Below are 26,157 nucleotides of genomic sequence, written 5' to 3' on the forward strand. Positions count from 1 at the left end.
TGGCACAAGTCCCTTGTTGCCCTGGGTCATCCAGAGTACATAATCAAGCCGGACCGGAAGTTTGAGCCAGGGCGGTTGTCATCAAATCAGCCCTATATAGCCCTAATATCCCGATGAGCTGCGTTCGTGTCGGTTCCACCGGCAATGCAGGGGCAGCCGTGGGTTCCCCGTTGTTGATAACGACGGGGAATCCACGGCTGCCCCTGCATGTTGTGTTCTTGTGGGATCCACCGCGATACCACAGGCGGCCGTGGAATCCTCGTGATTCTTGACGTGGAAATCCCAGGCGGGTGGAGACGACGGGAAAGCCCGTCTTCTCCACGCATTTTCCACGGGAGGGTGGGGACGACGGGGGGAGCAGTGAAATCCACGTGGATTTCACAGAGCCGGTGATCCCGTCGTCTCCACAAACGCGCGGGCCAGGAAGCACCCCCGCCCTGTATGTGTATTGTCTATGCATGCGTCATGCATATCATATGGAACCCATGCGATGACAATCGATCAAGCTCTGCCTCCAAAAAACTCTGTTCAGCAACATTCAATTTGCCGACAAACCTTCTTCCCCTTTCCGTATACATTCACATCTTCATCACTCATCTTCTCATCACTACTCAACTGATCAATTACGTTCATCAATCAATCATCAACTACTAAAATTACTCAAAGACTTTTTCCTTTGGACCTCTTCGATCAAATCAAAGATCAATCTCAACCATTGTCAATCTCAAACACTCAGGAGGAGCTAGAACTAGTCTCTGGGCAGGTATTTGTTTCTACATTCTTATCTAGCACATCAAACTATTACATGTATTGACCAATCATTTAATTGTTACTCTAGGCTAGCTTGTTGTGATAATTCCGTGTGTTTGTTGTCGTCGTCCGTTGTCCTTGTTTGAGATTTGTATTTGCTCTGGTTATTTCTTTGAGGTATTTCTTCTATCTTTATCAATCTTCAGCAGCTAAAGAGTTCTAACTATTGTCTTATATTTCAAAATTGTATTTAGGCTTTGTTTGGAGCCGATATAAATATAGGTGATATAATCATTGGTTAATTCAATGAAAACTACAAAATTCAACATAAAGCCTCCAAATATTTTTTCTAGGCAACCTACAATACTGGTCTCTTCAATTATGAAGTCAGATTCAACTGATTCAGCAATATTCAGTACTGTAGTACCATTATATTGCTTTTGACCAAAGCAAAGCAATATAATGGTATTATGGTGCTGAAGATGGCTGAATCAGTTAAATATGACTTCATAGTTGATGAGACCAGTACTGTAGGTTTCCTACAAAAAAAAATTGGATTCTTTATGTTGAGTTTTGTATTTTTTATTGAATTTACAAATGATTATATCACCTATGCTTATATTGGCTCCAAAAGGGGCCTTACTTTTATTGAGTTCTTTGTAAATAACTGTTTCAATAAAGTAACTTTCTACCATTTTTACACTTAGATCCATAATTCAGTTGAAATCAAACTCTTGGCCATAATGCTATGTATGGTTTATGTGTGCTTTATCACGAGTGCCCGAGCCCGAGGGGTGCTGACCCAGGTGGCCGTGCTCTTAAACAAATTTATAGTATTGGCGATACTTCTTGTTTGTAAGGCCTAGCAAAACAAAATAAAGAAGAGTTTAACATCATTTCTCAGTGAAGCAATGTTTATTGTTGGCCTGAGACTCAGAGGCACATGATGCTGCTGAAAAAATAGTGATCAAAACGACTGTTTGAAAAAGAGGCGATAAGCGGTATCCGTGTTCAATCGATGTCAAGCGAAGACAGACTAGAAAGAATACTGTAGTGACTTTGCTAAGGCAGTACTTGAACATAACCATACACAAGTTACGACTCCGAGTAAAAAACAGTCGAGGTCGACCATGGCCACCATGGTCACACAGCCTGGTACAGTGTTGAATATCAGCAAGTCCTGTGGCAGTGCGCAGTGCGTGTGAATAGATATTAGGGAAAGGTATGATACTTTTGCATCTCATTCCCGGTCGATGACGCCGAGTTTGAGAGGCTCCGAGCAAGAGCAGCCAGAGCTTCGGGCGGCAATTTTGCCGCTGTCAAACTAGGATCGGTAGGAACCATCAATACGTGTTTATGTTTTTTCGGTGCAGGTTTCGCCATCGGTCAAACACCGCCAGTGGCTTGTCGAACCTCCAAAACCTTGCTCATTTCATCGACAGTGATTGTCACGCTTACTGTACCGCTAAAAGCTTTATCAAGGCTATCTTACCGTGGATGGAACTGAATCAAACCTTCGCTGATGCTTATACACACTCATTAGCAGGGAAGAGCTAATGACAACACCAAACATCTGATATATGAAGCCCACTGACTTGGCGCTGTTTCCGTATTTCCCATCTCAATCAGCTTGTAAAAGGCTGCTTTAGAGTTCAATTTTTATCCTTTCTCAAGACTGAATCCCTATAAAAACAATCACAATGTTACTTCATCCCGGCGCACTTGCCATTTATGGCACACTTTTGGTCCTATTTATGGAAACACCCTCCCAGTGTTCTGGTGCAAGCTTGTGGAAACGCGCAGATATCAACCCTAACGGGGCAATGGCCACTATGTGAGTTTCCAAAGAAGGCTTGCAATTATAAAATAGATGCATGATGTTATTCTAAACCTCCTACAATTCTTTATGCGGCAGGTTTGAAAAATTAGGTAGGTAAGTAATATATAGCCTGCAGTTATGAAATGAGTACCTAATTATTGATTCTGATTTTTTTTTATTTTTTATACAGCATTTGTGAAGGATTAGGCAAGTAAGTAAACTTTTGACTGGAAAAACTGCAACCAAGCTCATTGCTTAATCAAATGTGTTATCAATTAGGGATGAAATGGGAAAAATACCACATGAACAGTGCGTAATTTAACTGTCAAGGTCTAATTTCTATATCCAATAGTTTTAGTTGTTGTTCTGACACCTAATTTAAACTCAATTTTGATTTTCTTGATGTAGTGTTGCCAATTATCTGGGTCTCAATGTGAATTCAGAAGATGAAAAGAATGCTATGTAAGTGTTCTATAATTCTCTGAGCTAAGGAAAAAGCTTAAATTAATTGAAAATCTGAAACCTTTACCAAATGTAGGAGGGTACGAGTTAAAGCATATAGGAATTTGATCAAAGAAAAGATTGGGTTGAACCCTCAAGTGACAGATATAGGTGCAAATTATTTTCTGTATGTTCATTTCAAATTTTTCAAATTTTTCATTAAGATTCAGTCTGGCAGTTCAACTGATGTTGGTCACATTCATTTATCTTTTCATCCCAGCCATCTGCCAGTAAACTTGTTGATGGTGATTATAAAGGAGCAGATAAGACTTTATCAAAGATTCAAATAGCAGGAATGTATGACTTCTTCATTGGATATATGAAAGCAGTTTCGTAAGCTTGTTTTTATGGATAAATATATAATGCTTCTCCTGGAAGATGAGAGGTTTGACTGGAATGTAATTGCCTGCTATTTCTATCAAGGAAGTGGAATAAATCATCCCAATTGGGTGAGAATGATATGAGAGAGGCACTTGTGAAAGAAACTCAGCTCATGTATGTATCTCATTGCATTTTTCTAACCAAACACACAAGAATCAAAGTCAGATTAACCCAAATTTGTTTGGCATTTTTTATTTTACTTTTCTTTGGATATAAGTGAAATGGTAAATTTCACAGCTTCCTTGCACCCAGAAATGACAAATTCCGATTTAGAGGATTTCAGGATATTTGTCATCAACAAGGAGAAACAACAACATGCAGATGGATCAGCAATTGTTTCAGGAGATGAAGCCCAATATCTAACTGAAGATGAAACCAAGAACCTAACAGAAGATCAAATTTTCCAACTGGGAATAAAGAGGAAGTTTAACAACTTATATGAACAGTGGAAGGAGAGCAAAAAACCAGCCAAGCTTCATGTGTTAAGATGGTGGGAGAAATTGGTTAGGGGAACTAAAGCATCTTTCAGAAGAATCTTGTCTCTTTTCAAAGTCAACTCTAAATGATATCTCTGATTTTATAGCTATCTTTCATCATCTCTACTCATTTCACAGGTCTTGTTATATATCTGGGGAAGCAGTTTTGAGTGGGAACCTCTCATCTTTCCTAAAAAAAACATGCTTTCTGTTCTCATATATGCACTCTCAATCATTATCTTCCCCTTTTCTCCCAGTAGAATGGTATGAATTCAAAAATGATCAGAGGTTTTAGCTAGAAAACATCATGGAGGCTCAAATAAACAGCCTGTTCAGATTTCCTTCTAGAACCAAAAAAAATTAAAATTAAAGTAGGATATGCAATCCCAGCGGCGCCAGATATGGTTCTGCAGTGTCAGATATATATGGTTCTGTATGGTTCTGAAGGGTCTGTAGATCTCAACAGGAATGAGCATGGCAGCCCCAATTTTGTTGCACTGAACAGTGAATTGAAAAGCAGCTTATCTCATGGAAAAAAACTGATATGTGCATCCAAAAGATTTCATCAAATTTGTGATTGATTGTCTACATTTGTTCTACATGATACAAGTAATGTTGTGTGGTTGTAAAGTTGGGTTTTGTCTTGTAGTTTATACATGAGTTGTTCTTTTTTTACATGCGCACATTGGACCTTTACAAGTTTTTGAAGTTGGTACAAAGAAGGTCAAAGGAAGAAAATGAAGAAAGAGGGCGAGAAACAAAATTCTCTATATATGAAAGGTGGTTTTTTTCTGTTTGGTTTCAGGTTTTGCTTCCGATGCGGTTTGAATTGGCCAAATCTTGAGGTTCAAAAAGATGACCTGGTCATTTCCAAATTGTTCTTGGGTAGCTTCTGGGACGCCAGTGTTTGCATCACAAGTTCCCCATTTGACACCATATTTATCTGCAAGCTTACCAGTGGAATAGGTGCCATCAAGTCACTGCACCTTGGCTTCTCCATTGTCCGGCCATATACTCATGAAAAGAACCATTCCTTGGCTTTTTGCTTCTCCCATTTTCTTTGTGCCACCCTTTTTTTCAAAGTCGTTTTTATCTCCAGTCATTTTCTTGTTTGCAGCACAAAACTTGTCCAACAAAGAATTGGCCTTTCCAAGTCCGTTGAACTTGACCAGTTTGTTCTTGATGGAATTTTGCCTTGTTTATAAATTTGATGGATTTCTGTGAGTTCTCCATTATTGGTTTTGTTGCTTGTAACAAATTGTGTGATCACCGTAAACGGTTTGCTGGTATCCACCTTCTTGCCTTGACCATAGAATTCTGTAGCACCCCAGCGATAAGAAGCAAAATCACAACCATCTTTGTTACAAATTCCGTTGTATTGGTTTGCAGAGGTACCTCCAGATTGATCACCAGTACAAACTGCTGATTTCACAGACTTGCAGGTGTGCGTGGTGAAAGCCTGTGAAATTGAGTTGGTTTCCCAAACATCCATTTCTGGACAGCAAGATCCCTTGGAACTTTTTCCAACATCTCCATCCCCTTGCTTCTAGCCCTCATCAGTAGCCTGGAAGAGTGGTAGCAAAACTGATTTAGATTTGATGTAAAATTGGATTTGCATTCATGGAAAAGTTGAATACACTCACTTTTGCTTCTATCCTTTTAATATATTGTGGAAATTGCGTGTCACAGTAACTGGTGACGTACATTTCCCCTGCCTTATTGCCAGAGTGTGTAGACTGACCACCATCCATTTCCATGGCTGTAAAGTATAGAGCTCCATTGACACCACAATGAAGTTGGGAGATGTCAACATCAAATTCAAATTGGAGGACTTCCCGTCACTTTTGAACAGATCTGGAATTTCAGATTTTGCAGCAAAATCTGAAATCTGGAACTCTGGAGCACTTTGGGCATCTTCGGGGACCTAGATTTCCCTGAAAAATCTGAAATCTAGCCAGTCAGATCTGACTTTCCAGATAAACAGTGTGGTGAACTGTACGGTACTAGGCCCAAAATCTCACTGTGGCGGCTCAAAGCGCGTTGGCGGCTTTCAGGTTCTCAGGCGGTTCTCATTTCTTTTCCATGCTGCTTGTTTCTTTTATATTTGTTTTTGTTTTTTTATGGTATACATGAAGATAGGGTCCAGGGAGTAGCGTGGAGGGTTGTAGGATTTCTTCATTTTTGGCAGCCCATTGTGTCTTGTTTTCTGTTTAGTTTTGTTTGTCTCTCTTTCTTTCAGTTGTAGCCCGCGTGCAATGAGCACAAGGGCCTGTCGCGCAGCCTGTTGCATAAACTGTCACAACCCAGAGTCTAAGTTCACCCCCAAACTTAGACAAAGGGTTGGCATGTGAACTATTTTCCCCCCAAAAAATAATAACATCAAGTTTCTGAGCTTAATGATCCCCGATTGTGTTGATCCTCTTTCCCAATATTCCTGAGTTTTTCTGAGTTCTTCTTTTCTGAATTCTGAGTTCCCCAAGCTTCCTGATCACCTTCCTGACAAATGTCGACTTCCCTTATTTTTCTCGAGGTTTTTCCTTTTACCTCACTTGAGTCCCATCCAACAACCAACCCCACCAAGGGTATTCATCCCCCTTGCATCTCTCAATTAATTCCCCCTCCACCAACGCTATCTCTTCAATCTATCCGACTGGATTACGGATCACCCAAGAGGGCAGCACACAAGCACCATCCCCTCGACGCGCTGCCTATGGTCTGACACTGTAGGAGCTCCATAACAGGAAGTGTTCTTAAGCTTGAACATCTGGTACTTTTCTCCACTACTGTCAAAGAGATACATCCTAGATCCGGTGTGGTAGACAGAAAAGTGAAAAATCAAAAGTTTTTTCTATAAACTATATTTAATCACACTAGACCTCAAGATACCATCAAGCGGACCTCAGAAATGGATTCTATGGCCAATTTTACCCCTAGTCACCACTGGAAGCGTCACGGGAACCCCACTGGATTGGAAGTTACACCCTCTTGGACCCCTCATGGACACAGCCAGCCCCAGTCATTAACCTGTCACACCCCTCAAGTCTGGTTCAATAGTTATAGAGGATATAAGACTTACATAAAACTTACAGTCTTCATTAGTTACAATACTCACTTCATTAGTAACTTAGTTGAATCATTACATCACATTCTTTTCATAGATATTTTCTCACATACTAAACTCTTTACATACATTGCTCATTATGTACTATGCCTATTGTACACATTACATCATTGGATCTGTGCTTATCCTTTTCAGTGGTGCTCATCATTACAAGCTGTTACTATGTTCACATCACTCTTCCTCATTTGTACAACCTTCATTCCCACAGCCAGAACTCCTCATTGTCTGTGCTCATCCTTCCTTCATATAAGAACTGTCCTTCCCCCCCTCACTTGTACCTTATGCAGAATTTTAGATACAGAAATTATAGTACCCATTCTCATCAACCCATTGCTATTGAATCATTGCCATTGTGTTGCCCCTTTCAACCATTGCCCCAACCCTCTCATCCTCAGTAGCCAAGCAATAGTTAAAGCTCATAGTACTAGCTCCTAAGATCAAGTAGAAATCAGCCACACCTTTTCTTTCTTTTTCTTAGTGTTACTCTCATCCCCTCAGCATTAGTCAGGAAGGCAGCCTCATCAGCACCCTTGCATAGCTTACACTAGTACTAGTGTTGCTATCCATTTCCCTTCAAAGCTCTATTCTCCCCTTTGAGTAGTTCCACAATGGTCAGCTTGCCAATCATTGAGCTGGCCAATTATCTGAGTAATCCTCACTTGATCCTGCCATCAAGGCCAGTTTATTTTTTTTTTGATGACAGGAAAGTGTGTTCCAAATTCCAGGGCAACTGTTTCCCCTGGATGGAGCATAGTGAGTCAAGCAATTTTGAGGAAATGTCCCCCATGACAATTCATTAATTTGGCACATGATACTCCCTCTATGCTTGTCAGGGGTGAGTAAATCTGTCCACAACAGATTTAATGGTTGCCACAAATGAGCGGATGGCCACCTGCACCTGGATAATTTTAACCAAAAATTGCAAAGCTCACAACTTGAAGTGAAATTTAATTGTGCCCTCAAATTGAGATGATATAAATCAACCAATAGAAGAGCCACAGCATCAGTAAACACAGGCTGGATTCATCCACAAATATGTCTAGTTCTATGTACTATATTTTCCAGAGGAGTTTTTAATGAATGATTGCTTATTTGATCACAAATCAAGAATATTCACATCTTGAACAATTTGGCCCAAAATCAATCTTGTCATTGCATAGAAATGGGGATTTTCATGGCATAAACACAAAATCCCCTTCATCTGATCATTCATTCAAATTTTTATCAACAGAATAGTTGATTATAACTTAGGCTGCATTTATCCTCAGTATACTTAGGGAATTTACACATGGGTTATGGCAAATATTAACACCACATCAGTACCTGGGTCTTTTGGAATTACAGCATGACACTCTGTAGGAAGTGCAACACATTCCCCCCTGGTGTCTGTACTATACTGTACATAGCATGAGAAAGTCTTCTTATGGTATGTAGAGGGGTACCATTTCTGCTTACAGCAAGCAATGTCCAGAATTTCTAGCCACACCTTGAGCTCCAGCTATTTGGCCCCAGAATTCTTGCTCAAGTCCTTGTTCTTCCCCCCCCCCCCCCCCCTGTACACCACGTTTTAAAGCTCAAAATTGTTCCTGAGAACCTTTTGCTGAGTGCAGAAAGGGATGAATAAGGTTACCTCTGCCTTTCCTGGGTCACTAGACACTAAAAAAAGCCCCCCAATCTATGATTGGAAGGTTTATGTAGTGATGGTGGAGGTGTATCAAAAGATAGCCTACTTTGAGCAGGTGTCTTAAGGGTTATGTTGATGTAGCTGATGTGTAAGTGTTTTCATGAGGTTGTAATTTGTATGTAAGGGTGTAAAACCACAATATAGAGTGGGGCTAATACTGTAGAGTGAGCAAGTATTGTACTGTTATGGGGTAAGCTGAGTGCAAGTAGTTTGCTGAGAGAAATTACAACTGGGGGGAGGAGAGCCTCCTTAAATAGAAAAGAGTGAGACATTTTAGCTCCAGGGGAACAAGAGAATGAGGGGTTTTAGCTGCCCTGAAGACTACAATGAGGTATTTTGGCTGGTGGTTGACAGGTCACATGAGGTCATGATGTCATATGAGGGAATTTAGCTAATGAGAAATAGGAGGTGAGCTGTTTTAGCTGGCCTGGCCTGTCAAATGATGTCATCTGCAACCTGCATGAGAGGTTTTTGCTATCTTGACACCTGCATGATGTCATCTGTCAACTGTCAGACTGCAGCCCCTATTACACTAGTCTGCATGAACCTGCATTAAGCCTGCATCAAGTTGGCATAACACTGCATGACACTGCATGACATGTGTATAGCACAATATAATGAGTGCAGCTGATGAGATAAAGTATGTGTAAAGGTCAGACAAGCTGTCAGGGTGGTCCACGTAACGGAATCACATGTCCTGGGTAAGTGTGGTTCATGTAACAGATTACATGACCTGAGTATGGTGTTTGTGTGTGTGAAACTGACTGATGGTGTCTTGAAAGGGTTGTATCTTCTGATCCAGAGGGGTGTAAGGTGTGTTTTACATGGTGTCCTGTGTAGTTTTAGCTGTAGAATCCAGTGGTGCCGCCATATTGGTTGATTTGAGAGTGTAAATATGAGAAAAAAGGAAAATTTTGAAATGGGCCAGATGGGTAACCATAAAGCATACCACAGCGTCACCTGTCATCACCTGCACTACATAGCTACATAACCACCCGCATCATGGCCCTTACAACACCAAAACAATACATACTGTAACACTCACCCACCCTGGCCATGTGGTAGGTACTATGTACATAGCACTCACCCCACCCAAAGTCAATCACAGGTCAATTGTAACACTCACCCATATGTAAATATGTAACACTCACCCATCCGTAACTATGTAACACTCCCCCCACCCCCAAAGATGGATGAATCTGATTTATTCATCCATCTTGCACCCTCAGTTGTTTAGATCCCTTCTCCCAGTTGATACTTCTTTGCTCCTCTTGGTTGTTCAAACTTGAAATCTTTTTTTGATTTCAATTACGGCAAACATGCTTAGTCCCTTTCTTGGGTTGTTTTAAGTAATAAATAATATGTATACAAATGCAAAACTTGAGATAAAAAAACACAAGAGAGATAAAAAGAACACAAGAGAAACAGCCCCAGGGAAAGAGGAGAAACATTTAAGAATTTAATGAGATTCATTGACATCCTCCCAAGCACCTTTGGGATCCAAGCTGTCCTCTTCTCCATCATCAACTTGTACCCCTATGATTGCTTCCTCACCATTATTGTCAACTACAACATCTGCTTGTCCCCTCTTTGGTTGCCGGGCAGATTGATCTTTCAAGATAAAAGCTATAAGATTTGTCCATTTGGAATATTGAGTGTGAAGTAGTTTGGGCTGGCACCAAGCACACATCCAAATGACATTTTCTGTCCATTTGAGCATTAGTGTACCATGTGCAAACAAACAAGACTGTAACTCTTTGCTTATGAGTTGTAACTTCTTGGCCCTTGAGATGTCTCCTAAATACAAATTGTCAATATGATCCTCAGCCAAATCAAACTCATTCTCTATAGCCGCTTTGCCTGTTTCCATCCAGAAAGTCCAACCAAAATGATTTTAGTAGAAGTTAGCAGGAGATAAACATAACTTACAAGCATAGAAGTTAGCAGGAGATAAACATAACTTACAAGCATAGAAGTTAGTAGGAGAGTAGATAAACATAAATTAAAAGCTCAAATGTATTGGATAAAGTCCTTCATATGTCTATACCTAGCTAATCCCCACAACATTCTGTTGAGATGAACTGGAGCAGCAGACACGAGTGCGGTGAGTGTGTGTTGGAAAGGATACATTTCAACTGGAACAGGAAAAACAAAACAAAGAGAGAAAAAGAAATGCGTACCTGGAGCAGCAGACACAAGTGCGGTGAGTGTGTGTTGGAAAGGATGAGGAAGGCTTTCCAGATGCTGCTACTCCAGGTTAAGTAGTTGAATGAAGAAAGGCTAAGTATCACACATACGTAACATGTACAAAATAAAATGAAGATCGAAGCAGACTACAAGATGAGCACTCTCAACACATTCACCTACCATTTCTTGAGTAATCAACTCTATATCCTCATCCACCCTCTTGAGGACAAGGAGGCAGGTGATACCTGTCCGCACATCCGGCTTGATTTCCCATGGAGCTTTTGAATGGTAATAGATGCCATCATTCCAAAACTTTTGGTCAATAGGCATGCTGGGGAAATTGTTGTAGGTTAGGGGATGATTGTCTGTGTTGGCCACTCTTTGTCTTGGGAACTTGGCAATGTATTGATTGAATTGGGTGTTGCAATTGGTTATGAGTTTGGTGATTGGCCCACATCAACTCTGAATGGCCTTCTGGATATTCTTGCTCAAATTAAGTCCTAACTAACACCCCATTGTTCTTGAGTCAGTGAGTGGCTGGTGTTCTACCCAGATTTGCACTGCTTGAATGTATAGTTCAGATTTTTCATCCCACAAAAGCCAGAGGAGTTTTTGCTTGTCTACAAAAATAAAAACTTTGTAAGTGATGGATCAGCCAAAAGAAAATTTCTATCAACTAACTTACCTTTGGCTTCATCTGCAAGGGGCCTCTCAGTCCACCCTAATCTCTTGGCAGTCTCCTTCAGCTTGTTGGAAGTGTCTTCCAATTTATCCAAAAGTTCATGAACCTCCTATGCACTATGTAGATAAACAGACGGATTTTCGCGCAGGCAAGATCTGTCATCAAGAGACAAAAGAAGAGATCAGGAAGTCAATAGGAGCAATAAAAAGGAGTGAAGCCCACATACCTCAATTTCAAGTGCGGCTTCCTGCTTATAGACCTCAAGTAATTTGGAGCAATGTTCTTCATTCTCTTCTGTATGTGATTCCTTGAATTTTTGTTGATCTTTCCATTGCCTCCTCAAGAACCGCTTAGTGTAGCTGCTACCCAATTAGGGATGGCTCTTGGGCGGGCTCGGGCCGCCCACGGGCCGGCCCTGGAGGACCCAGCAGTTAGCTGGACGGGTCGGGCCGGGATAGGTTCTCTAAAAAGTGAGCCCTCCCTGAACAAACACGTTTAACAATTGGGCGACCCATGGGCCGCAGCTAAATTTTGGAATCATGAAGAAATGAAAATTTTGAGGGTTGGTCATTTAATTTGATACCTTTGTAACCCTCCCTACCTCATGGTTAGGGAGGGGACATACACAAACAATAAATAAATGACAACAATAGAGAGAAATAATTCTGAGGCTGCTGGCTTTGCTGTGAGCTTGCTGGCCTTGATCCAGTCTTGAGTGCATATCAATGCTTCAACTGAGTCTTTGTTCAGGCGCATTGGGTAGTCGTCCAGAACACGTCCACCTGTTGAAAAAGCAGACTCTGATGCAACTGACGTCATTGGGACCATGAGGATAGTTCTTGCAATTTCTGATAGTGAAGGGAATTGTGTGGCGTTCAACTTCCACCATCCAAGCATGTTGAACTCCAAATCAGCATTGTCTGAGAGGATCAGGTTTCTTTCTTTGAGATAGAGATCTAACTCGGCAGCCGGTGCGTTAGGAGATGTGTCCATCATCCCAGCCATATACTGATGGAACGCAGATATGTCTTGACTGATTGACTTCTTCTTCAAGGTTGGCTGTCCTTTACTGCTGCTGGGTTCGGGAACAGATGCCGGTGCCGTAACATGCAGATTCCACAGTGCAAAGAGGGTGGACCTTACTTTTCCAATGAATCACCATGGGAGTTTGCTTGGCACTTGCGTGCAAGTGCCATCGCACAATATTGTTTAAGAACCCTGTTAGATATATCCTGGAATATTAACCTCAAAACATACCGAAGTCATGATGAATTCTTGTTGAGATGATGCTCAATTGATCTCAAGGCATGTTGAAGAGGGGTTGGAGTCAACTTGAAACCAACTCCAACTTGACTAGAGGCTTTAGTTCAGCTCTTCTAGAATGCATATACAACTATCATGCCAAGCAATTTGGGTGAATTGGCAGAAACAAATTTATTTTACAGGTTATAACATATAACTCAAATATCAGATGGCTTCACTCCTTTTTACCCTACTGGCCTTAACATGTTTCCATCCCTTAAACGAACAAAACTATAGGTTGTAATAAAGATGAGGTTTGTCCACACAATTATAAGTTTTGAGATAATTTTTTGGCTGTGTTACCGGTAGCATGAAGACCTCCCTACCACTCAAGCTTGGCACAAACCAATACCATGGGCTTTCACTAATGAAATTATAAATCAGCATACCCCCAATAATTTGTCACATATTTGGTAATGCTTCAGACCGGACAGTTCACCATAAATTTAACTCACTGGATGAACCTGTGTATCATACAAATTGATTATAATATAATTTTAATCCTTCAAGACACTCATTGATAACTTGGTATGCAAATTTGCAATGCATGTACATGAATCACCAGTACAATCTTTTTTCAAATGAAAACTAAGATAGAAAAATTAATTCCTTACCAAGAATGTATCAATAGAGAGTTTTATGGGATGCAACTTCTTGGGGTTTCCACAAATTATTTTCCACCAACTTGAATGATCTGCTGAAGGAACTGTCATCACCAGTAGCATGGGTGCTTTCCATGATGAATTAAGACATGAAAGCAAGAGCTCAATATGTGAAGAAAGGCAGAGTTTTTTGATTGCTTTTATGGTTCTTTCTCAAATAATTCACATTGAGTCCCAGTGTATACGCACACAAGGGAACTTGGAAATGTAATACATATGATTTAATTATGATTTTTGCCACTGCTCAAACACCTAACTTTTTGAGTGATCTGTGAGTGCAAATTTTTGTTTCAAATTGTGATGGTTGGGCATCCTAAAAGCACATTTGAGTAGTTTAATATGTGTGTTGTATGTTGGTCCAAGTACTAACACAAGGGTGACGTTTTGTGAAAGCAGCTGTGCAAAAGTGGTAAATTAACTGAGGTGCACAAACAACAGAGTCAGAAATGGGATATCAAGTACTCTAGTTAAGGTTGAAATTTGAAATACTGGATTTGTACCACTGGAGACATTAAAAGACACTCATGGGAAACAAAGGAAAAACAGAAGGGAAAAATAAAAAGAGCACAAGGCAAGTGAAGAGTGCCAAGAGAGATGTAAAGAGAACAACCAGCAAACAAGAGAAAGACTAAAGACTAAAGTAAATATATCATTCATCTTTTAGATTTTTTCTTTTTGTCCTCTTTCGCAATATGTCTTTCAGCATCTTCTATCTGTTGCTTCTGACCAGCTATCTTGGTAGTAGATTGAATGTAAGCAACCACCGCATTTGACATCTTTTCAGACATCTGGCAAGAGAAACCAATCCTGGTGTACTTATCAGAAGGAGAAGCACCATCCAAAGTCTGATGTGTATCTTGGCCAGACCTGAAGACACACATTGTGACACCCACAACCTGGTTCATCTCAATGTAGACCTGGAAGTCACGAAAAGTAAACTGACCGCCCAGCATATTGAAACCGTTGTCGGCCAAAATGGGATCATCTTCATTCGAGTTCCGAGGGTTGAATATAGGAATCCAGCATACTAGCGTCCAGGTGTTGACGTCGCTGTCCTGGTGAGGTCCGTTAAAGAAGTTGTACATAGTGAACGTGAAGAAAGAGGCAAAATCAAACATGTTGTATGGGGTTGGATACTCCATGTGTGCCATTGAAGGAAGGTTGCCATTTATCAGAGCTTCGCGATATTCCTTGAATGCCCGAGGTGCGAGTTGTTGAAGGTGTGTAGCAATCCATTCGTTAGCTTCTCGATATGCGGCAGCCTCGTCCTCAGCGTTATATAGTGCCTTCCTAATCATTGCGGCAAGACGTCCCACAGAACAGAATCTCCTGAATCCTTCTTTCTTCATTCCTTTCCTCCAACCACATCCCCACATCCACCCACCCATGAGAGGACCGTTGTTCTGGACTTGCCCAACATACTGAGTTTGATCAAGGAAGAAACAGACAAGTTTCTCCCAACCTTGAAGTTCTTCGGATGACATAGACGAGAATGGAATTGTGGTAAATTTGCAGAAAGCCGGCTTTCCTCGTGGTGCAATGACACAGGTGCCATGAGAGAGGCCTTGATAGTGGGAGCGGAGGGTTTCGTTGGAGGTGAGAATCTCTTCTGGTTTTGGATCGTGTTGACGGCTTGGTGGTACAAAGTAATAGAAAGTTTTTTCGTCAAGGCCAGCAGATGTCTGATCTCCCTCAGGAGCTGGTGTCACTTCATCCTTGTTGGCATCAGGAGCTGGGGTCATTTTGTCCTCATTGGTGGGCAGAATGAATGAGCTTTCGGCGGTTTCGCGGAATCTGGCCCATCGCTTGGCAGCTCTACCAGGACGGATTCGTTTCCTGGGGCTGCCAAATGAATCAATTGGTCAGGCTCTTTAATGGAAAAAACAGAGCAGTGTTTTTTGTTGGTACGGTGGAAAGATAGAACATGTAGAAGGGGCCGAGTGCAAATGATGCTTGCCCCCAGAACCCCTCCCACTGATGAGAAAATGAACAAATAGAAAAAGAAGAGCCGGGTGCAAATGATGCTTGCCCCCAGGACTCAAATAGAATTTTTGGATAGGATTTTGAGAAGAGAGGAGTCAAAGATGATCAGAATGACCAGGGAGGAATAGCATACTTTGTTTTTGAACCATCATTTGCGTTGTTTGGCAAATCGGGAGAGGAATTTGGAGCTGCATTTCCGGGAAAATCGACAGGAGATGGGTTTGAGCGTGGGAGGACAGCTGGCACACATGAGGAGATCAATTAAATGGTTAGGAGGGATTTGTTGAAATTGGTGGGAAAGGGAAGGCTGAAGTAGTTGCTGAGCGCAACAAGATGTTGGCTTACCTGATGGATGGCAGGGAGATCCTTGCACTCCTCGGGATTGGATGGAATTGATGTTTCAAAGGGGCATTGGCTGTAGAGAATAAAAGCAACCAAGATTATAAATTAGCTGGTTGATCACAACAAGAAGGGGACTGTCTGAACCCCGAAGTGGGGTTCGGCAAGGTTCAAAAGAAGTGTTGCGATGATGACACTGGAACAGCAGAATGTGATGAGGATGTTTGTGGAAGGATGACATTGCATCAGAGAGAGAGAAAAAGAAGAAAGAGAAAGAGGAGAGAAAAGAAAAGAGAGACTCACCTGGAACAGCAGAATGTGATGAGGATGTTCGTGGAAGGATGAGGAAGGCGCCTTCCACGTCTGCTGCTCCAGGTGACTACAACTGAGAGATGTCACAAGCCGTGATATGTATATGACAGGTTTGAAGCACACAACAAGAGAGAAGAAAAAGAACACCAGAACACACAACCTCAACAAGAAGGAGGGAGAGGATCACTGGTCAACAAACTTACAGGTCTGGGAGCGGTGGTGAGGCATTGTTCTCCCTTGATAGGAAGGTGAGGCTGGCTGGCTTCGATGGCTGAGCAGTCGATCTTGATGATTGCTGTGGTGGGAAAAAACATTGTTTGGCGTTTGGTTTGTCGTTGGACAAGGAGACAGAATGTGCCGGTTGCTATGCGCAGTTGGGAGAGTGTTAGGAAACAATGGCTGCGTTTGATCAGATGTGAATAATGGGGGCATGATAGCTACCCCCCCTGACGCAATAGAAGAACGTTGATTCGGATGATGTGGAAGGGGGTGCTTATTAGAGGAGGCCATCTGGGATGCATAGGATACATCCCGATGTATCGTTTGGCTGTTTGGTCTGAAGGGGACCGGGATGTGACGAGATAGATGCTGAATGTGATTGGGCTGTGTTGGGTTTGTTGGAATCCAAGGTTGGGCTGCAAGATTACAATTGTCGACACTAGGGAACGTGTTCGATCGAGAATCCCTGTTGGTCTATGGAGGAGAGCAGGGGTGGGGGATCAGGTACCACACATTGAGAAGAATATGGCTCGATTGAGCAGATTGGATGAGGAGATCTCCGATGGATCAATGATTCAAGGAGTGATGAGGGCAGAGATAGTCAGGTGTGGTACTCACCTCGCTAGGTATACTGTTGTTGAGCGACCCCGGACGGTAGTTTGTGTTCGACGGCAGTGCAAGCGAATTCCTAGAGGAAGGAAAGCCTTTCGGTGCGAGAAAACAGAAAGATTCAGTTCATCGTTTGATCGCATCCGGTGTGCAAGCGATCAAGTAGAACACAGTCAAGGGGGTAAAGAAACATTTTCAATAATGTTCAGAGGCAAGTGGCGAGAAGACCATGCCTTTATGGCGTACCTAGGTGCATCGTTGTGTGAAGATGTTGCTGACCGGTAGCACGGCGGCGATTCTCTTCCATGCGATTGCTGAGTCCTCCTGATCGTTTTTTTGGGTTTATTGTTGGATTCTTTCATGTAAGTGATGCTGATGCAGATATCCAGCGGTGTTAAAGTAGATCGTTTGTTGAAAAACTAACCTCGATTGATTGGTCTTCCGCGACCATTCTGGGACATGCTGAAAGAACAACGCAAATAAGGCAGGTCAGTCTGTGGTCAAGAGTAGGAACAACCGCGGCAGCATCCGATCTCCGATTTCGGACCTGCGGACTGTTTGCAGGTGTTTTGTGACATGTGAAGGACAGTTTGCAGCGCAGAGACACATAGGATCAAGATACCGACTTATGTACCATCACTCGCCAGACAATCCTCACCCCAACTAGGGAAAAAAATTGTACAGCCTGCTACTGACTACTCGAGGAGTGTTTTGACCACTAATATCCATGTATACACTGTCTATTCCTCCTCCAACGGTGGGAAGTGTGCCCCAAAAGGGTAGTTCCTGAGACTCCTACATGCTGCGCAAATCACATGACACATGGAAGGGTGGGGAATACAACACCAAAGATTGGATGTAGGGCTTTGGAACTAAGATGTCCCTGTGTTGTGTGAATGGATTAATTATCATTAAATACTGCCTGATTCAATTTTCATTGAAAAGAGACACGGTTGAATTTGAGAATTCCGGGCCATGAAGTATGTTGGCTTGTGGAAGACTGATCACTGAACACAAGTCAGGAACCTTTCATTCAAATCAAAATTTTTGGCAAATATACAACCAGATTTTAGGGGTGGATTGGTGAATTTTGGGACTTGAAGGGCTTGGAGTGGGTGTACTTGGCCAGTGGAACTTTGGAGATTTATATATCCAGGACCATTGATGGTGATAGCTTTTCCTCTCTTGTTTCAATGAAGTACAATTGTCACATCTGAAATTTGAGCCGACAATATGTTCTGAAAAAACCTGTTGGGAAGGATGAGATCAGTGTTCTTTGGACTGGATACTAAGGTTTTTATAGTGTGGTAGTAAACACGCCACATCTGTTCTTCAGAATAGGGCCCAGAATTCGAGTCTGGCTGGGTTGTGTGGGGAGTATTTCTGATGCTTGGGGTAGTGAAATTGATTTTGAGGGATTAGCAGCTACTTGGGATCATAATCTGCAAGATAAAATTCTTTGGAGGTATAGTGGTGAATTAGCCACAAGCAAGGGGAAGCATCACAGTGAAGCAAAATGTGTAGTTTTGGTTGTGCATTAGTCAAAAGCAAGCAAAATTGGAAATGAAGATCACATTAAGGGACCTCAGCATACACTGATTAGTAAATAGTGAGCATAAGTGGATACAACTTGGTAATTAAGGCTGAACTTCTAGCACTCATTTTCAGGTTTGGTGGGGCCCTTGTCACAAGCAAGGAGGAGCGTCAATAAAAATCACAAACTGGCAAACCTGAAAATGGGAGAGAAGAACGGAGACTGCCAATGAGAAACCAAGTAAAATAAGACAGAAGTAGACCCAAGGTGTGTCCAGTTCAGTAGTCATAAGTGGATACAAGTTGAAATATGTTCTTCGAGAACCAGTGCACGTGAACTCATGATTTTTAATAGTTGAAATTTGTTTCACACAAATTATCACAAAGTCAGGTCTACGTTAAGATGCAAGACACTTCTGGAGAGCAACAGCTGAATAGCATAATACATATTCCAGACTGATTGATGGTCAAGAAGCCATGTTGAAGGAGTTCTGCATGATGGAAAGGGCAGAAACGCACAAAAGAATCAATTTGGAAAATATTTCACCATGCTTCAGGGTAGGGACTTGTGTCACACAAACGTACGCGCGTACGTTTGTGTGACAAATTTCTTTCCCCACATCACACCACTCTGAATCCAGGTAACATTACATCATTTTTGGCTACAGTGCCAAATAACAACACACAAAATCAACCCATTTGGCTGCAGATCTGACATTTGCTCAATTGAACCTTGTTCTGAAAACTATACAATGCATCGTTATCTCCACATGAAATGAGTGCAGGTGGTTTAAAAAGCTGACAGTACACCACTTTGGATTTGGTTCCTATTTATGCTCAAGCCTGCACCTGCTGAGGAGGTAGCTAAAGCGGTCAGGATTCCTTTGTTTTCAGAGTTTGGTGGGGCAGGGTGTCCCTTTGAAGTGCGTGCTATGAAAGGGATTGGCTATGAAGTGAGGTAATTCAGGCAAAATGCGTTGGGAGAGACTGATCAGACAAAGAGTATAAGAGCCTCTAGATTTCAGAAAGAAATTATCCCCCCATGCAAGCTCAGATCCGCGTCCCACCATCCCCAATCTGCCCTGTTACTGTAGTCAATCAGCAACCCCGTATCCTCTGGCTCAATGCTTGATATTGTTGGTAATATCCATATGTGTTTGACTGAAATAGGCTCATTTAAGGCCATTGGCCAAGATATCCATATGATCAACTGTGTTGCTAGTCCAAAGTTAGTTGAAAATATATCAGAATCAGAAACGGCTCAATTCCATGTAGTACTTCAAACATCCAACTCACTTTTCCCGCCCATCATTTTGGATAGAGATACCCAAATTTTCATATCTGGATGCCTTTCCCACCCATCTCTCACTTTTCATCCTAAAATAAAAGTTCCCTCTGGCTGCTGGATAGCGCATAAAGGAAATCTCGACATCAAAACTGAAACAGAAGTTCAGAAGGCACTTGTTTCTGGGAGCGTCTATGTGGCGAAGGTGTTCTGGAATGGTAGAAATCAATGGAACAGCTACATCAAGGTTATTGATCCTTCGCTTGGTAATGTAGGTGTTTGTGTTGGTTTATATCTAGCACTTATATATATTGAAGATTTTTTTGGGCTGGATCACATTGTTTTATATGCATTATCAGAAAGTGAATATTCAATTTTCCACCCGAAATCCAACCGCCTTGAGAGGAATTCAGAAGCTGAAGGGCGGCGAGTGGATCCAGGTTCAAGGGTGCAGTGCTCAAGGGATACCCCAGAAAGAAGGAGTCTTCAAAGTGAAGGTTAGTCTTCTTCCTGCTTACAACAGGAGGATTTGAGAGCTGATTGTGAGAATCTTGCTTGGGAAGATTGATGTCTTTGCAGCTTCAGAGCGTTCAGAGTCGACTCCCTATGTTCTGAGGAAGGATCCCAAAAAGCGGTTTAATTTGACGGTTGATGATTGGAAACCTGAAATGAGGCAAAAGAAAAAAGGAGGAAAGAAGAGATCTACCCAAAGTGTCCACAGAAAATGATGCTGAGGATCATCTACGATCAATTCATTGTATCAAGGCTCTTCATTTTGACTTGTTGCTAAATCTCAACTTCATATTCTCTATCTCAATATATATGTGTGTAGAATTTAGCCACATTACAGCATGGTGACTCACTCACACGTTGATATCCCAAAAATTTATTTGCGGAGTGTAACACGCTCTTGTACCCCATTAATCTGGATGGGAACTTCTTTCAAAGCAAACAAACATCTTATGAAGTGAAACTAATGTACGGGCTATCATGATTACTTAAAAAATTACCCTTTAAAGATCCTTTTCCATAATGAGAATCCTCATTGCAGATGTAATTGGTAGATCTGAAGCCAAAATCTGAGGGTGTGAGGGGTGCAGTATTTCTAGGTAGCGCTATTTTTTTGGCATATGAGTTTGGGATAAAGCCCCAAATTCCTTCAAAAGAACAACTCCTTCTTGAATCTTCTGCTCAATCGCCTGGTCAAGGGGTCCTCAAGTTTATGGAGGATTGATTTGTTTGTTTGACTACTGCTTGCTGTTGAATACACTAATGTATTTTCAATCTGAATAACACAAGCTTGTGAAGCACATGAGAAAGGGAAAACTCGTTGAAAATTACTATTTGTGAAAATATTCTGTGGGCAAGCACTGGAAAGTTATGACTTGCCCCAGATTGATTTATTCACCATGAGTCTTTTTACTCGTGAAGTATCCATGGAGAAAGAAATTGAGTGGAGTTTAAGGTTTTAGCATTTTCAACTCTCCAAAGAGGGATCATTTCATTTGTAATTAAGGTAGACCTTTTTCCATGACACCCCAAGAAGGGATTGGTATCTCACAGAGTATGACGTGAGTTTGGAGTTTAATACAAGCTTCCAAATAGAAAACATACAGTTCACACAATTTTGAGCTCATCATGATGACACATGGTTTTTGACACCCATTGGGTACTTGCTGAGGAGCAAATTCCAGGTAGTATGCGCATATTCTCTCACAAACGGAGCAATCTGATTAGGCTTTCAGACCTATGTGTACCCAAAAGTATTTTATCGCACAGTTCGGATTAAAGCTGGGGCATTTTGTGCATTAGGATTGCAATCAGAATCAAACAAGACATATTATGTATTACTCTGCAAGCAAGAAATCAACAGGACAAGTGATTTGAGTGGGTGAGCAGGTTTATGTTGCAAGACTGAAACTGTAGTGAAATTAGGAGTAAAACGATTGAGCTAACATTGGGGAAATAAACTTGTAGACATCAAGTTCATTTTTCAGTAATCTGACGGGACGAGTGTGGGATTAAGAATGGGCTACTGGGTTGTTTGTCTCTCCAGTGATTCAGGAAATCCACTGTAATTGCTTGGGCAAGCTCGTTGCGAGTCGGCGGCTTTGGGAGTGAGACAATCTTGTTGGGTGACTGGAATGCTGGTTCAAAAAGTTTGACAATGTAAGCAGAGAGGTTTTTCCATATAGGTTCTTCGGGAGTTCGATTGGCCGCAGATTTTTGGCTGATAATTGAAATGGCCTGGATAAAGGAGATGCATTCAGAGACAGGGGCATTTTGGTGGTTTCTGGAAGCGATAAAGAGCCCACGCACACCGCCAACTAGGTAGTATATGAGTGGTTGGAAGTTTTGTCGAGATTGAATGGATTGAAGCTGCTTGGTCGAACTGTCCTTTGTACGTGAAATCTGCGTTGTTGGTTTGTCAGTTGTAGCAACGGAGGAATTGGTGGCCGCATTGGAAGAAGAGCTTTGGGTTGCACGCGAGAGGTTTTTTCTTTGTGCACCTGTGAGAGGTTGTTTACTGAGTGCGTGTGTTTGGAAGATGATGTAACCCATGAACACATCTATAATCACGTTTCGAAATTCGTGGAGGACATCAACGGAGTGAGAGCGTTGGATGGCTTGTGATTCAGTGCCTGTTGAGTCCTCAGTCGATGTTTCAAAAGTTGATGACAAATTCTTCAGCTGGTCCAGATATTGGAGTACCTGAACTCCCTGTGTGATTTCATCGTCATCGGCAGATGTGATTGGTGGGGGAGGTTTGTACAGGTTTTCAGACATGAGTTCAACGGAGGCAGCTACGATCTTGGCCCACTCCGATGTGACTGATGTAGGAGGATTCTGGAGGCGGAATAAAAATCGAACTAGTGTTGACTCGGGATGTTGGGTTTTGACATGGGGTGAGATGAGTTTGTGGGGTTGGAGACTACCATCGGCATTGGAAAAACTTGAAAGAAGCGGCAGGTCGATGATGTCTGGACAATGCCATTGTTCGGTGGGTGAGGGACCTAGGAAGTCTTTGGCTGAACACAGAAGCAAATAAAAAGAATCAGTTGTGTGAGCAGAGTGGGAGGATAATCAAAATGATGAGACTGACCCAATGAGCTGATTGTCTTAATCCAAGATGCATAAGAGCAGGCTGTTCGCTGGAAGTGGAAGTCGGCGCTTTGAGTGTCCAAATTTCGGGTAGACAGGGCATGAAATTCGATGATCTTAAGCAGTGCGTTCCATGTATTTTGATACTTCTGCCAGTTTGGCTTGACCCCGTCAAGTTCTTGGTGGAGCTTGATCAACTGGATCCGAACATCGGTAGACTTGATGATTGTAACGTTGGTGTTGGTGAAGAGTGTGGAGTTGCGCTGTTCAGGATTGTCAGGGACAGTGTTGCTCTTGCTGCTGGAGGTTTGTTCCGGTGCCGATCCGGGGTTGGTTTGTTGTGTGTGATCTGATGGAATGGGCTGTGGCATTCCTCCAGCTGGAACAGAGGGTGTTGGGTCCTGAGTTTGTTGTGACGTGGGATTCGTGTCGTGGGGTGTAGGATGTTCCAAGCGGGAGTCTGGAATGAGACCTTTGGGTTTTTTTTGGGCATTGACAGGTGGTGAATTGGCACGTGGCATTGAGGGTTGATCAAGAGTCAAGACTGGTAAGGCTGGGTTATCACCTTGGTCGTCTGACAGAGTGACAGAATTGTGTGGGTTAGCGGGGTTTTGGGTTGGGGTAGGGTTGGATAAAGCTGATGTTGTAGGATTTTGGAGACTCAAAGCTAGTTGTGCAGCGGATGCAGCGTGGTCGCATGTAGTACGAAGCTGAGGATTGGCTGGACAATCGTCTTGTTTGTTCATCAAGTCTACAGGTTTTATACCTCGGTTGCCCTTTTTCTTCTTTGGTGGAGGCTGCTTGGAGGCAGTTGACGTTTTTGGAGGCCGACTTGACTTCGGAATTTGTTGAATTTTCATCCCTTCGTCATCTGGTATTTGGCCAGTCTCTTCCCAAGCTTTAAGAGTTGATTTTAGGATTGGATTGGTCTCAGATATCATATGTTAACCAACAGACAATGTATAAAAACGTTGACTCACTTCTCTTGGTGGTGAGCAGCAACTTTTCGAAAGACTCGGCTTCTCTCTTCAGGTGCCTAGGCAGTTTAAGCTTACGCAGGCCACGGGTAACTTTCTGGGCTTCCTCCATATTGCGGTTAAATTCTTCAGCTGTGATTTGCTGGATTTCCGTCTCAAGGATGGGCTCATCGGGGTTGAGTGGGGCCGAGGAGCTGGCTTCACCTGATTTAAGCAAAAACTCTTGAAATGAGGGGGCTTTGTTGGTGGGAACAGGTTTGGATTGGCCTGCTCGGAAGTTCTTCTCTAGTACTGCCTGGGCTGGGGTGTGAGGGGAAGTGGGGTCAGCATCCTGTTTGATGGGGGAAAAAGTTGAGGACCTACTTGGGGGAGGAGTTCCAGAATCTGAGCTTGTTCCTGATCGTTCCAATGAGCTATCACTTCGAGGAATTTGGCTTTCAGATGTGGGATCCATGTTGTGTGGGGGTTGATACGACTTGTGATAAAAGAATTGCACTTCGGATAAGTGTTGTGGATGGAAGGGTTCTGTGTGGAACATATTCTTGATGAGAGGCGGGAAAGAGTGGATTGAACACAGAGGGGGGCAATGTATACAGCAATTACCACCCTGCTGAAATGGGTGGAAGACTCGCAGTGAAAAAAAAATAGCCTTTGTGCACCCACAATCTACGTTTTGAATCGAGTCTCATGTAGATCTATTTGGGCAACAAAGGACGATTACATTACATAGCACATGGAAAATCCTTTGTTTGGAGATCTTATCTTTGTAGGCAAAACTGTGATTCTGTTGGGATTTAGGCTGACCTCACCCTGTGGATCCCCACCACTTAACAAGTCCCACAGCAAAAACACTATGAGATCTTGCAGGAATCAGTTCACAGAAGATGCGATCTCACGCAGATTTTTTTTTACAAAATTCTTAAAGTGGGTTGGAACCCGGTTGGAAAGCAGGGACAAGTGCAGCAGAACCCAAGATTACCCAGGGGTTGTGCAACACTTCCAACCGCCTTTTGAGAATGATCCACAAAGTGTATGCGGAACCACACATTAAGTTGTGTTTGGTCTTACCAAACATCTCGGCCTTACATCAGCCTCTGGCTCTCTTGAGGAGTCTGCATGTGCAAAAATGTGTCACACAAACGTACGCGCGTACGTTTGTGTGACACACTGACCCAGTTTGCCCAGCCCAGATTTTCTCAAAGGCTGACCCTCACTGAAGATTTCCCAGTACACCTCCGGCCTCTTCATAAACACTCACATGCACTGCAAGGTGCAGACAACTCCAATCAGCTCACATACTAAAGCGAAGACTTGATGTATTTCAAGCGAGTTATGTATAACAAAACACCAGACCAGAGACAAACTAATCTAAATTCATGGATCTCTCCCTGCTCGGACCAGCTTGTCCACCTGGAGTGTCGTTGTTTGACCCACCACTTGGTCCTGCCACGGGTTGGGGGGTTAGGGTCGTCAACTTATCGATCTCCTTGGCAAGGTTTAAGACAGAAAAGGCCGGTGTTTCGGATACTGTATCCCGGTCAAATTTGCATAAACCTTCCCTCCACGCCTTGTTGTAGCAATCAACCGGAAGATTACGTGGAACTCCATCGATGCCTTTCTTCTTGCTGAATGTTGATCTTGCTTGTCCATAGATGTCCTGGTTGACGGATTTGGTCTTGTGGTGTGTGGCTTGTGAAATTACCATTTTGTCCAAGCCATGCAACATGGTTGAAAGTGAGTCGGCCCTTCATACCGGGGACACTCTAACAGGCCGATCACCCAGCTTGTCGCCATCTTCAATTTCGGAATGAGTATCTTTGTCGGCAAGGACAACAGCAAGTTGATGATTGTTGGGGAAAAGTTTGGACGCCATAGTGCACCGGTTTTCACAGATCTGGAAGATAGATACGTATAGGTGTTAATGAGGCTGGTACTTTCTAAACTTTTTTGTACAAATGAACTAACTTTCTTACGCCACCGTGTGTATTGAGCCTTGTTCAACTTGACCTTCTTCTGAGCCTGATAAGTGTTGACATCGACGTTGCCATATTGTTGAATCTCTCGGCATTTACCCTGGAGCCATCGCTGGATTATTGCTTGCGCCTGTCCGGCATCTTGGTCGCTTAATTTCATTGACAGACTCAGCCATTCTACCGACTTTCTGGCCATCACCTCCACGACTGCCGTGTTCCACGAAGAAGTGTCCATCGGCCTTGCAGTCCAATTGAAAGTC

General features: G+C 42.5%; 3 protein-coding genes across 3 annotated transcripts; 1 reads left to right on the forward strand and 2 right to left on the reverse strand.

Annotated features, from left to right (window-relative positions):
• Window positions 1-2,450: 2,450 nt before the first annotated feature.
• Window positions 2,451-3,035, forward strand: PtA15_16A178 (uncharacterized protein; the record flags this gene model as incomplete). The annotated part of the gene is made up of 5 exons (XM_053163842.1): window positions 2,451-2,584; window positions 2,666-2,683; window positions 2,760-2,780; window positions 2,849-2,878; window positions 2,978-3,035. 5 exons carry the CDS (start codon window positions 2,451-2,453, stop codon window positions 3,033-3,035), a joined length of 261 nt encoding a protein of 86 aa, XP_053027827.1.
• A 7,156-nt stretch (window positions 3,036-10,191) lies between these two features.
• PtA15_16A179 (uncharacterized protein) lies at window positions 10,192-11,249 on the reverse strand (the record flags this gene model as incomplete). The annotated part of the gene is made up of 2 exons (XM_053163843.1): window positions 10,192-10,268; window positions 11,096-11,249. 2 exons carry the CDS (start codon window positions 11,247-11,249, stop codon window positions 10,192-10,194), a joined length of 231 nt encoding a protein of 76 aa, XP_053027828.1.
• Window positions 11,250-15,696: 4,447 nt separating this feature from the next.
• PtA15_16A180 (uncharacterized protein) lies at window positions 15,697-17,488 on the reverse strand (the record flags this gene model as incomplete). Its single annotated transcript, XM_053163845.1, has 6 exons — window positions 15,697-15,787; window positions 15,894-15,963; window positions 16,403-16,892; window positions 17,037-17,122; window positions 17,274-17,351; window positions 17,452-17,488. The coding sequence occupies 6 exons, from the start codon at window positions 17,486-17,488 to the stop codon at window positions 15,697-15,699; spliced, it is 852 nt and encodes a 283-aa protein (XP_053027829.1).
• Window positions 17,489-26,157: the final 8,669 nt, after the last annotated feature.

The sequence above is a fragment of the Puccinia triticina genome, chromosome 16A (assembly GCF_026914185.1).
Source record: "Puccinia triticina chromosome 16A, complete sequence".
Classification (NCBI taxonomy): Eukaryota; Fungi; Basidiomycota; class Pucciniomycetes; order Pucciniales; family Pucciniaceae; genus Puccinia; species Puccinia triticina.